This window comes from Malaya genurostris, chromosome 2 (genome assembly GCF_030247185.1).
Source record: "Malaya genurostris strain Urasoe2022 chromosome 2, Malgen_1.1, whole genome shotgun sequence".
NCBI classification, from domain to species: Eukaryota; Metazoa; Arthropoda; class Insecta; order Diptera; family Culicidae; genus Malaya; species Malaya genurostris.
Genome location: NC_080571.1, coordinates 87,787,025 through 87,801,983, shown reverse-complemented (window position 1 = coordinate 87,801,983; position 14,959 = coordinate 87,787,025). Strand labels below are relative to the sequence as shown.

The window sequence follows — 14,959 nt, the reverse complement described above, 5'->3', positions numbered from 1 at the left end:
CAACAACGATCTCTGTTTGAAATATATTTGTTCATGCTGAGTTTTTTGTAGAAATAAGCAATGTTGCTCGAATAGCAAAAATGCAACGAACGCCAATGAACATCGTTCGCTTCCCTTCACCTTTGTTCGATAATCGCTCTGATATTCGGACTTGCCAGTATATTCGGGCGCGAACGAAGCCGACGCTGCTTCGTTGCTCGCATGAAGATCTATTCTTTACAGTTGTTATTCGCATTGAACATACCTTGTGAATGACTTAACGCGAATGTGGAACGAATATTCATGCAGCGATCATCGTCAAAACCTTATTTGCGATGATCGTTCATGCTGTCTTTGAAACAAGCAAAATAAGACGATTTCCTCTGCAATAGTACCATAGTCTTGTTTGATGAACCATATCGCAGTGCTGCTACCTCACGAGATATGAATTTATTAGATGAAGAATGCTTCGCAAAGAATGGAATCCAATGATCATCGCAGTGACGCTATTCGAACCAATTCGAAGAATAAAGTAAATTAACAAATGTATAAATCGAACATACACGATATATACCAGCAGCGAAGAATGTGTTAGTAGATTCGGGTTCTCTACGATTATTGCTTATTCATTTCTACCCTTCTTTCTTTCGTGCAGTGAATAGTTCAACGTTGTTCGAGACGGGCATGAGTATAGACAGGACATTTGCAGCGAGGATGGGTGAATGAAGTAGTTACACGAAGAATATGTGCAACATTGGAAATAAACTAACTATTTATTATGTGTCAACCTAAGTTGATTTGATATTATCGAAATGTCCACGTTGATTTGATGCAGTATCTCTATCTTGACCGGATTGATGAAGCAACGAATCGTTGGATGCTATAAAAATATAACGGTAAATAATAACATACCAGTTAAATGTTTATAAAAATTCATTTCAAAAAATGTTTTTCGGAAATTTGAGAACAAATATAAATCAAAATAAAAGTTGTATCAAAATTTCCCTTGTAAATATGGTAGAAAGAAATCATTTTATTCTTAAAAACAAACAAAAATAAATGATTAAAAAAATAAAAGTGTTAGTTGAAATAACTAAATTCAAGGAAATTTATTTCAACTAAAAGGCTTGTGAATTTGAAGCGCAACAACCGTAAAAATATAACAGTAAATAATAACATAACAATTAAATGTTTATAAAAATTCATTTCAAAAAATGTTTTTCGGAAATTTGAGAACAAATATAAATCAAAATAAAAGTTGTATCAAAATTTCCCTTGTAAATATGGTTGAAAGAAATCATTTTATTCTTAAAAACAAACAAAAATGAATGATTAAAAAAAATAAAAGCGTTAGTTGAAATAACTAAATTCAAGGAAATTTATTTCAACTAAAAGGCATGTGAATTTGAAGCGCAACAACCGTTAACTTCATCTAAAGTTCGTTAGTTAAAAACTTTTCAAACCGAATTTACTGTGAAATTGTTTGTCAAAAAATTGACAGGAACGTTCAAGTAAAATATTTGTTATTTTTATCAAAATGTCGCTTGAAACAACTAATCCGCTGAGAAAATTAAATTGTCATGTTTTGTGGTTTCTAGAATCAATATCACAGGCAGGTTACGAGTTACAAATGAAGTTGTCCACCTTGAGTAAAACAATTCTTCAATTGGAGTCTCTGAATATCAAAAAAATCTTAGCTAAAAATATTCAAAGGAAGAAGTCATAAGTTTCATACTCTAGAAGTTTTTAAAAAATAAGTGATTTTTTTGGGATATTTCCAAGCCGACGAGCTCTAGAAAAGGACTGTCTTCGAGTAAGAAGAGATTATGTAGTTTGATTCGCACTGTGATATTGTGATATCGTCTATTTTTTTTTACTTTTGGAAGTAAGATACAGGAAGCTTTCTCCGTTAATATTCTAAAAGTTCGTCTCTCTACTAATGGTGAGTATATCACTCCAGATTTTTTTTCAACTTCAATTCAGTCAAAATATATACCATTTATCTCAGATAACGGTCTTTCTTCCATCCTGTTGTAGCACTCGCGAATTTCTACTTCTTGAGTTCTACTTCTGCTGCAACAAGTCAAAAACGTACTGCAGCACTGAAAAACGACAGAAATCATCTACTAAACACATTTAAAACTAATTTCAACAAATAGGTATCGTTAATGATTTTCAGATGACCCCGCTGATATAAACAAACAGATTTATATGAATATTATTAAGAAAATTTAAACATACTTTTGTAACTTAAAGCAGTTCAAATTGAGCTGCAATCTCCGCCTAGCAGTTCAATTTAATTCGCCAAGCAGTACCATTTCTGGCGTCTTAGGCGTAAACGAATGACGACTTGTGAGATTTTTTAAATTGCCTAATCAATTTGTCTGTAACGGTATGATTGTATTAAAATTTATATATGTTTATGTTTATATCCTAGCATAACTATAGTTCCATAGTAGCAGTTTATATCCTAGCATAAGAATAATACCACACTACCAAATTCGACAATTTTTCAAAAAAATCATAAAAAAATACTTAGAACAATTTAAGCAATATAGGCTAGTATATGTTTTGTAGAGGACGCTTTGGGCTATCAAAATTAACTAGTGTCGTTGTTTCTCGAGTGGACAACTTTTCGCAAAATGATTTTTTCTCTTGGTACTGTTTCCACAGCACAAGTAGACATTTTTTTGAAAAAATCGTAATATCCAGGCAACATAGGTTACCATTGATTTTGTAAGTAACTCGCATGGTTATGAATTTTGCTGGCTTCAATAATAATTACAATAAATACTTGCTTTTTGGATTGTTTTCGTAACATTAATTTATTCGTTCTAGTTTTCAATTATATATTTAATTTTTTTTTTTCAATGAATATTGGGTGATTGGTGAGCTTTGGTCGGTGAGTAAACCTTTTGCTAGTTTTTACAGCTCCTTCACCAACCACCAGAACGCGCTTTGTAGTTCTGTGCTCATGAGGTTTTTAGTTGGTCGCTTTTGAGGTAGCAGTTTGGAAAAGCTTTTTGGTTGGTGGAAAAACTCTGGTCGGCGAGAGCTTCAGTCGGAGAGCTCACGTTAGTAAAGTTCCATGCAAAGCATCAGTACATTACGTTATTATACATTACCACGCGAGTAGCGCGTCAGAGCTGCCGTAAATACACATTTCTCAGTACATATACCGAAAACTATGACCCAATAAAAGGTCAAACAAAAGTGTATTCGAATCGTTTGATAATGAACAATACAATCAGCGTGGTCACCACAAGATAGCGTTATGGTGATTGTTTTGACATATCAAATGTATTTAGAGAATTTTTTGACGAATTTTTCGATTTACTTGAGTTTGAAAGATTGCTGATGGCAAAACCTTACAAGTATTGGTAAGAAAAACGATTATTCACGTGTTGTCGAATTGTCCTATACTCTTGACAATATCGGATGATATTTGAAATTTTCAGTTCACATACAGATTTGATTTAGATGATAAAACATGAGTAAATAGACTAGTCATAAAACTTTTGATCATATCTTATCAATTAATCTCAAAATCCAACCCAAAAAACAAAGAATATCCCAGATATGAAAACAGTACCCAACCTCACTTCTTCGAATTTGGTATGTCATGTTACGATTTCTCCATAAATATCAATCAAACATACCACGGAAAGTTACTGAATCATTAATGATCGATTTTTTCACAAAATTTTCACACGTTTTTTTATGTTAGTATTCGATTCATAGGAAAAAATATAAAAACTCTGCATTTTGTTCGAATCTTCAAGTAAAATCTGAAAATATCACCATCGCTTAGTTCAAAGCTCGCCACTCGGGCAGCGAGGCGATCGCAAAAGAGTTGGTTGGATTCTTCAATTAGTTCAGGGTAGTACTTGTTTTAAACGCACAAATATATTGAAGAACTATATTTGTTACTCGACAATGCTTCGGGATTGGAGCGTAGGGCTCGACACCCACAAAACTAAGGCAGAATTTTTTTTTTTTTCAATTGATTATACTCATATAAACCTGCTTAGTTTTACTTTTCTATTGAACAATCCAATCAGCGTGGTCACCACGAGATAGCGTTATGGCAGACCCTGTCAGCTTGGAGCGATCTCAATTTTCAGTTCAGCAATGCCATCGCACGGCATCACATTCAACATATCATGTCAATTGTATGGGCGCGCAGTGCTGCTGTTTTGGCGCGCACGAATTTGACATTTCTCTCCTCTACTTCTATGTATGAGATTCGATGAGGACTCGCCTGAGGGCACCATGCTCGCAAAAAAGGATGTTGCCAATGATTTGTTCGAGAAATGTGAGAGCTGCATATCTTGTTAATATGATGTCATTGGTTATGGTGAGTGTTTTGACATATCCCATGCATTTAGAAAAATTTTTGACGAATTTTTCAATTTACTTGAGTTTGAAAGAATGCAGACGGCAAAACCTTACTAATATGGGTAAGAAAAACGATTATTCACGTGTTGTCATCAAACATATGATTTCAAATTGTCCTATACTCTTGACCATCTAGGATGAAATTTGAAATTTTCAGTTCACATACAGATTTGATTTAGATGATAAAACATGAGTAAATAGACTAGTCATAAAACTTTTGATCATAATTTATCAATTAATCTCAAAATCCAACCCAAAAAACAAAGAATATCCCAGATATGCATACAGTACCCAACCTCACTTCTTCGAATTTGGTATTTCATGTTACGATTTCTCCATAAATATCAATCAAACATACCACGGAAAGTTACTGAATCATTAATGATCAATTTTTTTACCAAATTTTCACACGTTTTTGTATGTTTGTATTCGATTTATAAGAAAAAATAATAAAAACCCTGCATTTTGTTCGAATCTTCAAGCAAAATCTGAAAATTATCACCATCGCTTAGTTCAAAGCTCGCCACTCGGGCAGCGCTGCGATCGCAAAAGAGTTGATTGGATTCTTCAATTCTTAGATTACAACTGATTCTATCTAGAATATTGAACAATCCAATCAGCGTGGTCACCACGAGATAGCGTTATGGTGATTGTTTTGACATATCCCATGCATTTAGAAAAATTTTTGACGAATTTTTCAATTTATAGTATGTTCACATTAGCGCTGATATCAAGTGATATACGGATATACTTGATATCCGATGATATCATGTACGATATCACTTGATATCCCATACAATTTGATGTCAACGCGTATTATCATTTTGGCATGATATCCGTGATATCATGTACGATATCATGTCGAGTTGTCAAAAATCGCAACTAGCAACACGGATAATGGCATTGAACGCACTCATTTATGAACGTCACTTCGAGAGTGACAATAAACAATCATTATAATTTCGAATTTTTCAACGAATACTGGCGTTCGGAGACCATAAAATGCAAGACTTCAATTATTGATTTAATTTTAATAGAGAAAGGTAATATTATTGATCTTATTTCCAATGAGAACATTCAATATGACAACTTGATTGTCAAACGATATCATTTCGATCATATGTGAACACTGCGACATGATATGCATATCATCTCGGTATATCAAGTGATATCAGCGCTAATGTGAACATGGTATTACTTGAGTTTGAAAGAATGCAGATTGCAAAACCTTACAAATATGGGTAAGAAAAACGATTATTCACGTACCACGGAAAGTTGCTGAATCATTAATGATCGATTTTTTACCAAATTTTCATACGTTTTTGTATGTTTGTATTCGATTTATAAGAAAAAATAATAAAAACCCTGCATTTTGTTCGAATCTTCAAGCAAAATCTGTAAATTATCACCATCGCTTAGTTCAAAGCTCGCCACTCGGGCAGCGCTGCGATCGCAAAAGAGTTGGTTGGATTCTTCAATATATTCATTCATTCTTCTGCTTTTCTCAGTCTCTATCGGCGATTACTATTTTTAAATTGGGTCTGGCATCCCTGCTGTCAAGTCCTTGCAGCGTTACGTGCCGTTCGTAGAAATCTTACGTAAAATAATCATCAACAAAATCAAAACTGTGTTGCTCATAAACTATGGCTCTCGTAAGATCATTCCAGTGAGTATTAATAAAACACTGCGGTGAATTTTCAGAATTTATTATTGTTGTTTTCCCAGGTGCTTTCTACCCTTGATGCTACCAAAGATTGCAATGCACACGCTAGCCGGTAGCATTTCGAATACACTTACGGCAGCAACGGCGGGAGGTGCTTGGTCCACACTATCGACCAGAACGGTTGTTCGTAATCAATTCCCTCGAGCGAAAGAAGTCAAGCGAGTTCGAGTGCATGGTTGGTGGAAACGAATGTCCACGCCTGAAGGTCGTCGAATTCTGATGAGAAGAATTTTAAAAGGACGACATGTGCTATCTCATTGAGATGCTTATAACAAAAGTAATTATTTGAATGAATACAACAGTAATCTTCGTTTTTGGTTTTCTTTCTTGCGAATAAATTTATGCATAAGTTTTGTGCAAAAAAAAAAACAACTATATCTAATAATTCGAGAAATATTCGAGTTTTGTTGCGTGATAGAATTCGAGCTTGAAAATCTCATGATACAACCAGATCCCACGTACTTCGTGGTGTGTTCATACATAAATCTAATCCTACTAGAGAACCTTTGTTTATTTCTCGCACAGCTAGGCAACTTCCAGCAGCAATGTTGTAGATCGGAGTAGCTTTCTAAAATGTAAGCAGAAATAATAAAACGCAAAATACAGACTACTATAACCATTCCTACCGTCTTTCGGTGTTTCCATGCTTGATCGCCACCCATTTCGTGACATTTGTTCAGTATGGGTGTGCCTTTAGTAGCACTGGAAGGAGCCTCCAAGCATAACAGTTGTCCGAGAACCAGTTCCGCCTTCTCAGTTTCATACCACATCTGGGTTTTAACTCTTAAGCAAGGTTGTAACACCAGCTTAGAACCTTTCTTCCATAAGCTTTTCTCTTTGCTATTTTCAGTGGTCAAACAAAGACTGGAATTTGTCAGACGGATTTGAAAACTACTAACATAGTTTCGTTTGCGCGAATGCCACGGTTGAAACTTTGGCTGAGAAACATTGCTATCAGTGGTTTTCTCTCCCGGAAGCCTCAATTGAGGGTAAATATTTTTCAGGTACCATCCAAAAGGTTTACATTTCAAACGAGTCCTTAGTTCTTTACGTTCGGATACATCACCAGCATCAATAAGCTTAGCTTGTGGTTGATTGCCTAAAAAGTAATTGATATAATCGTCCATCCATACTCGAGCTAGTCGCAGAGAATTCCTTATCATGGTGTCCGTTCCGTCAGGCGAACCGTATGGGCGTCTACGTCGAAAAACGTGCCCGATTCTGGAACATGGTAACAACTCAATCGATCCACCACACTGCCATGCTCGAAAAGATATCTCCAAATTCTCACCGCCCCACACGTCCATCCCCATGTCGTATTCTCCCAAATACTTGAAATATTGTCTATCCACAGCAAAAAGCCCCCCCGCCATTGTTGGTGATTGGAACGGTCCAACAAAATCACTTTCTTTTGCCAACATTTCCTTCGGAAGATTATCCCATTTGAAATGCAAACCCCAATTGAACCCTCCCCGTACCAGTGGACTTGACGTATAGGCAAAGGTGTCCGAATTAACGATATCAATTACTGGCATGGCCAATATCGACTCGTTAAATTTGATGCGCTGCAACAGAGGTTCGATCCAATCTACATTCACTTCGATGTGACTGTCGAGAAAAACTAGAACATCGCCGGTGGCATTGCGGGAACCGTAAACTCTCGATCGCATCAGTCCTTCTCGTTTTGCATTTCGAATCAGTCTTAGTTTAGCGGTGTTGAGTTTTTTCAACTCCATTTCGAGGTCAGTTCTTAGATCATCCAAGTCACTGCAATCATCAACAAGAATTATTTCGTGTAACAGATAAGACGGTGTTCTACGAAGCACAGTATTAACAGATCGGATCAGTGTCTGCATATGCTCATTATAGAAGCACATAATAATCGATGCAGATGGAAGCACTTTATCATAATTCAAGTCTTGACATCTGGAACCGACTATGATATTAGCATATTGAAATTATTTAAATGTTATTACAAACTTACAACTTATGTCTTGTGTCTGGAACTTCCCGAAATGGTCCAATCTTATTGCTAACTAACACATTGAATGCATGCTTCCTGTAGCCAACATCCCGAATGAACTGTTCTTCCGAGTTACGCACCATTCCGAATTCATCGGTTCCATTTGGAAAAATGGGTTGCAGTTCATCAAACAATTTATGACTTATCTTTCGATGCTCTTGTTCCTTTTTGTATCTCACCAGTTTATCTTTGAAAAAACTGAACCCCTTTTCATTTCCAGACTTTTCACCGAAATCCAGTTGATTCTGATGTCCATTTTGCCACAGCAGTTTTTTCGGTTGATCCTGTTCAACAGGTCCCACCACAGGTAACTGTTTATCATTGCTCTTACCATCAAAACCATTAGAGCTAACTAATGAAACTGGTTCAGAGGAAATACCAACGGAACCACTATTTAGGTTCCAGTACAGATACAAGCTTATGGACCAGGTGAGTGATGCCGCTAGCACTCCCCACAGAAACGATTTGCTTGCCATTCTCGAGATTCTGTGAAATTGAAGCATAATTATCAACGTTGTAAGGTCGGGCAAGTCAAAGATCAGAATGTTATCATTTTGCATAAATCTCAAGCTAATTTACTTTCACTTTTAAGAGCATGAACAATTATTTCCTCACCGTTTGGGTTTATCCTTAGTCATTCGAACGATGTGTACACTACACTGAATTCTAATTATTACATCTCTGCATCTTTCAATAATTGCATTCTACATAATAGTAAAATAAATTATATTTTTTTTTTTTTTTTTGTTTGTGTTGTCGCTTGACTGGCTAAGACCATAGTTGATCCATCTCGCCTTTTGTTGTTTGGTGGTTTATGCTGTGTTCGACGCGTTTACTAGACCGTTATGTTTGCTTCTTTCATGAAAAGTGTAATTTGCTTCATACTTTCTTCGCATTTGTCTTTGAGGATTTGTTCTAATGGTTTGATATATTCCAGTACATTATATTTGGTTCTGATGTTGTTATACATTGGGCAGAAGTAGAGGACGTGTTTTAGATCTTCAACTTCTTCACATGTTGAACAAAGTTCATTGATTTCTAGTCCCCAATGGGCTTTTTTTTCTTTTGTTAAACAGTGTCCGCTCCTTATTCTGCTGAGTGTTTTGACTTGTTCGGGATTCAGTGCTAGATTTTTCGACCATAGTGTTTTGCAAGGTGATTCGCATATGGTGTAATGCCATTTGCCTTTCTCTTGAGATTCCGCTTTGTATTTTCTATCCCAATCATTCCAGATTTCGTCTCTACTTAGCAGTATAGCATCGTTCATAACGATGCCATTAAATAGAGATTGTTTGCCTTGGGTTCGTGCAAACGCTGCTCTGTCTGCGATTTCATTCCCTTGGATATTTTGATGGCTGGGAATCCATTGGATTTTAACCCATGATCTGTTCATGTTCTGAAGCTCTTTGTAAATTTCCCCGGCTATGTAGTTTTCGTATAGGGCTCTTTCTTTAGCTATGGTTTGGCAAGCACTTCTCGAATCGCTCAATATAACTGATTTTCGATAACCTTTTTTGTGGCACATTTCTATCGCGTACTGGATTGCTAGAATCTCAGCGTTCGTTATGGTGAAATTTCCGTTTATCTTTTCTGATATCGTTTCTCCATCTGTTTCATCGTATACAGCAAAGGCTGTACCGGAGGGGTTCCTGGAGGCGTCTGTATAGATTCTGTTAAATCCTTTGTATTCCTTTTCCATCATCTCTTTGAACAGCTTTTTCCACTCTGCGCTCCCTAAATTGCTTTTTTTGTAGTTAGTTTCCCCCAAATGCATGAGTAAATTATATTCCTAACTCGAGCAATCAACATGTTTCAAAAACATCAATTAAATCGATTTTGACAATTTATTATCTAGATCAAAAAACACCAGTGATGCCAAATAAAAATTACAAATATTTTCCAACAGGGCTAAAAATGTTTGTTAACTCGAAAAAACAGCCGACCATAAACCATAAACCTATCTGTAAAAATCTATGCACGTTTCCCGTACCATTACAGCAAATCGGAATCAATTTGATGAGCAAAAAAAAGGGGATCGGGATCATTTTGGAGAGCAAAAAATAAATGATCCCACTACCAACACCGCTCTGTACCTTTTCATGCAACCGCTCTGTACTTTTCAAAAATCTGTGATTAATTTCAGAATCTGTGAAAATCTGTGAACATTTTCAGAAATCAGTTCCATTTTTAAAATCTTTGCAGACAGTTGAAAATCTGTGAAACACAGATTAATCTGTGAAGAATTGAAGATTCCCTGCTGTGAAAAGTTGATGAATCCATTTAGTGATCACCACGAGATAGCGTGATGGTGATTATTTTGTATATCCCATGCATTTAGACAATATTTTGGACGATTTTTCAATTTATACGAAAAAAATAAATTTTCATTATAATTTATCAAATAATCTCTAAATCCAACCATAAAAACTAAGAATTTCCCAAATATGATAACAGCACTCAACCTCACTTCTTTAAATATGATATCTCATCTTACGATTGCTCCATAAATGCGAATCAAACATACCACGGAAAGTTACTGAATCATTAGTGATCGATTTTGTCGTGATTTACTTTACTGTGTGGCGCCTTTTCGAAATTTAATGGGTAGAACTTAAACATCGAAATCTCTTGATGTACTTAACCCAACATGATTTTTTCTCTGTGCTTTCAGAAATTGACCAACAATTTATGATAAAATTTTCAGTAGTATGAAATGACCACAAATAACTCCAAATTATTGTTTTCTCAAATGTTTGGTATCAACGAATATTAAAGAGAACAACTCATTACGCATATTTGTCTTTCTCGTGTTCGAAAGACGGTTTTAATACAAAGAGCGACATTGCACGCTCGATTTACCAACTGGGTAGGTAAAAACACGTTTCATCATCAGTAAATTAATTATTTTAGGAATTTTTGATATTTTCTTCTATTGAAATTATTGTAATTCGTACCATGCGTACTTGTGCAAGCGAACCATTTTCACTATCTTTTGCTCTGTCAAATTAATTTTGGTGTTAAAATAATTGCGTCGTTTTTTTGCGCCGTTACAATTCTGGAAGTAAAGAAATGAAACCTTGCACAATTCATCTAGTAATTAGTCATAACCTATCCATTTTATACCAAATTTTTTCATGCTTTCGAATGTAAGTATTCGATTCATGAGAAAGAATAAAAACAAACCAGCAAAGTTTTGAAATCTTCAAGAAAAATATGAAAATTATCGCCAATGCCTAGTTCAAGGCTCGCCACTTGAGCAACGCAGCGATCGCAGAAGAGTTCGCTGGACTCTTCAATGTCGCACGAAATTGGTTAAGTGAGCAGAGAAAAAAGGGGCGGCGATTTTTAAAGTCTGTTAATTTGGACGAATGTTTGCGAAAAATATGATTTCCAAAAGTTCGCAACTCATTTTGGAAATCTGCAGACTTGGCATGGAAATACACAATCCTGCCATTTTAAAAATCTGTGATTCAACCTGAAAAATCTGTTTATCATCAATGCTTCATATTTCCGTTTTAAATCTGTGAACGCTATAGAACTATAGAACCCTTTTATTTAAAAAGTCATATCATTCTGTGAATTAGGAAAAAAATCTTTGATTTGTGACGCAGAATCTGTTTAGAATAATTCACGCGTTTTATTTATAACGGCCAATAAGCCATCCATCAACATTCACTTTGAAGAGTAATTTCGAATGACTCGGCACTCGCTGAGTGTAAGCAAAGACATCATATTAACAAGATATCCAGCTCTCACATTCCCGAACAAGTCATTGGCAACATCCTTTTTTGCGAGCATGTCGCCCTCAGGTGAGTCCACATCGAATCTCATACATAGAAGTAGGGGAGAGAAATGTCAAATTCGTGCGGGCCAAAATAGCAGGGCTGCGCACCCATACAATTGACATGATATGTTGAATTTGATGCCGTGCGATGGCGTTGTTGAACTGAAGATTGATTTCGCTCCAAGCAGATAGGGTCTGGTGTAAGTCATAATAGTAAACGGCAGGAAAAAGTTTTCACTTTTTTAATACTCTATCTTTCATAGCTCGCTTGCAATTTCTTTCGTAAGTGAAAGTTGACAGGTTGCTTATTGGCCGTTCTAAAAAAACGCGTGAATTGAAAAAAATGGTGTGTGAATCTGTGAACATGGTATACCTGAATCCGAAATAACGAACAAAGATGTCAAATTCGCAGATTAATCTGTGTATCACAGATTCTTTATAATGCTGCACAGATTTTAAAAATAACAGACTTGAGTCCCTAAAAGTTTTTCAAATTTCCAGGGAAAACACAGTGAAATTGTATTAACGACAGAGCGTTTGAAAGTGGTGGGACCTTTCATTATTTATTTTGTTCACCGAAATGAGTGACAACCTTTTTTTCGCTCACCAAAAATGATCCCGATCTGCAATGTTGTTATGAGAATTGTATACAGATTTTGCCCAGACTGATTTTTGGTTCGAAAAATGTAAATCCGTGCTGCAAATCAATCGATTTCACCGTTGCTTTTATGCATGAATGCGCTAGTGCGTCTTTTTCCATAGCTTGATGAAAATTCTATGACACGAAGCATAAAACCATGTGTGTGAATTTTGCTCATTCAGCGTGGTGATGTCACTGCGATCGACACTATTTTGGCTGCAGTATTCACATCACGACACTATTTTGGGTGAGACATTCACTTCACGCAAATGTTTGAATTTAATTATTTTCTGTTTCATTCCGATCGAATTCACGTGTGATTTACACGTCATGGAAGTAATGTTGTCTACTACATTTAGGGAAATCATGCGAGAAGAAAAATCCGTGGAAGAATTCTTAGTGTCAGTAGGATCCATAGTACTAGCCATGCAATGATTCTATAAACTAACAATCGGCTGCGAAGTCTGTTGAAATAGAAAGGCCAAATTCCACAAAATGAATGTAATGTCTAGACTTTGCTTATGTGAGAAGAGTCCAAAATGTTGTAGTGGAATATTTATATAACAGGTAGGAAAGCTCTGCTATCGTTCTGGAACGTTGCGGCTAGTTTTAAAAGATCTCGGCGAATAGTCGACTAGGTGGCATTAGGAAGCTCCTTGTTTCCAACGTATAGCAAATTTGAAATTTACACAGGATTTTGAAAAACTTTGTTCGAGCCTGTATATCTGTTTTCTGTGCTACAGCATACTATACAATAACCACATATTAGGGCATATTCAGGAATTTCTAGCTCTAGATGCATCATTTATGTCAGTTTTGAAATTTGAATCATGAAATTATAACAAGAAAAACTGGCCGCTCCAGCAGCGTTTTATTCTTGTTTCAAATATAGAAAAAATAGAACTGCAGCGTATGCCAGTTTGAATTTTGACAGTAGAACTGTTCGAAACGTAAAACTGAAACGACTTGCTGAGGGCATATTCAGTAATGTTCTAGTACTAGATGCATAATTTATGTCAGTTATAAAATTTAAATCTGAATTTTATTACAAGAAAAACTGGCAGCCCCAGCAGTGTTTTACTCTTGTTCCAAATATACAAAAAATAGAACGGCATCGTAGACCAGTTTTAAATTTGACAGAAGAACTGGTCGAATAAATAAAACTAGAACGGCTTGCTACACGGAACCGCAAAACAACCTAATTTTAAGTACATTCCACCCAATTTGGGGGTTCCGTTCAATAACCTATTTTTTGGTAGAGTGGCTCTAGGTAGTTTCCGTAAGGCACGTGGAAAAAAAAACTTAAAGATTAGTTATATCTACTCAATGGTAAGTTATATTTACTCTACAGTTGAGTTGTATTGACTCAATTTCAAGTTGGTACGGTTTACCTAATTTTGGCTTATTGAACGAAACTCTCGCTGTTGGGTGGTTTTGCACTTTGTATTTTGACAACAATGGAAGGAGCGAACGGAAGAAAAGATTCAAAAGAACTTAAAATTAAGTAAAAAGAACTCAAATAACAGGTAGTTTTTATTTTCCGTGTAGTGATACATTTGTTCCAGTTTCTGCTCTATTATAGATCTTCCATATAGAACTTCTAGCTGCTGAATTTGCTCTCATATTAAACTTCTAGCTGCTGAATTTGCTCTTATACTCAAACAACAAATCGTATCATCTATGTACGATATTTTGTAGTTAGTATCAACAATATACCATAACCAATGCGGTTACCACAATATAAAGAATTTTGTACGGATCAGTAGGCATTTTTAATTATGCGGGTGGTAACTAACACCAGATAACTCCCGAAACTAATCCCGAACCGGTAGTAAAATTCAGGAAAATCAGGATTTTAGTATCAGGTGTACACCTTTGCTTCCGCCGTTTTTTGCCAAAATTAAAAGCTTTATTGCGAAAAAGTGCTTACAGATGTATTATTCAAAGTATTGTCCGTTGTTAGCGACAACTTTCTCCCATCTTTCCGGAAATTTTCGGATCCCGGCTCGGAAGGAGTCCTCTTTTGACACTATCCATGAAGCAATCCATTTTTCCTACTCTTCGAAGGATTGAAAATGTTGATCTGCCAGACCGTGTGCCACCGAACGGAATAGGTGGACGTCAGAAGGGGCGACATCTGAGGAATACGGCGGGTGGGGTAAGACTTCCCATTTCAGCGTTTCCAGGTACTTTTTGACCACTTTTGCGCCGTGAGGCCGAGCATTGTCGTGTTGGAAGATGACTTTGTCATGTAGCTCTTGATATTGTGGCCGCTTTTCTTTTAGCGCGCGACTAAGGCGCATCAGTTGCGTTCGGTAGCGATCTGCTGTGATGGATTCACCCGGTTTTAAGAGCTCGTAGTAAATCACACCGAGCTTATCCCACCAAATACAAATCATAACCTTGGGGCCG

At 36.1% G+C, this 14,959-nt stretch overlaps 1 protein-coding gene across 1 annotated transcript; it reads right to left on the bottom strand.

Moving 5' to 3' along the window:
* Positions 1–6,407: 6,407 nt before the first annotated feature.
* On the bottom strand, positions 6,408–9,955 carry LOC131430631 (polypeptide N-acetylgalactosaminyltransferase 35A). The gene is made up of 5 exons (XM_058595739.1): positions 9,912–9,955; positions 8,739–8,854; positions 8,085–8,609; positions 6,727–8,026; positions 6,408–6,668 (listed from the first exon to the last, which is right to left on the bottom strand). Exons 2-5 carry the CDS (start codon positions 8,759–8,761, stop codon positions 6,537–6,539), a joined length of 1,980 nt encoding a protein of 659 aa, XP_058451722.1. The 5' UTR covers positions 8,762–8,854; positions 9,912–9,955; the 3' UTR covers positions 6,408–6,536.
* Between the last annotated feature and the right edge of the window lie 5,004 nt (positions 9,956–14,959).

What these genes read in the sequence shown, in the direction of transcription:
- LOC131430631 (XM_058595739.1), bottom strand. Translation starts at nt 8,761, where the DNA reads ATGACTAAGGATAAACCCAAACG. An exon ending in CCAGACACAAGACATAAGTT is followed by an intron (nt 8,027 to 8,084) that starts GTAAGTTTGTAA and finishes AGTCGGTTCCAG; the next exon opens with ATGTCAAGACTTGAATTATG. An exon ending in CATGGAAACACCGAAAGACG is followed by an intron (nt 6,669 to 6,726) that starts GTAGGAATGGTT and finishes CTTACATTTTAG; the next exon opens with AAAGCTACTCCGATCTACAA.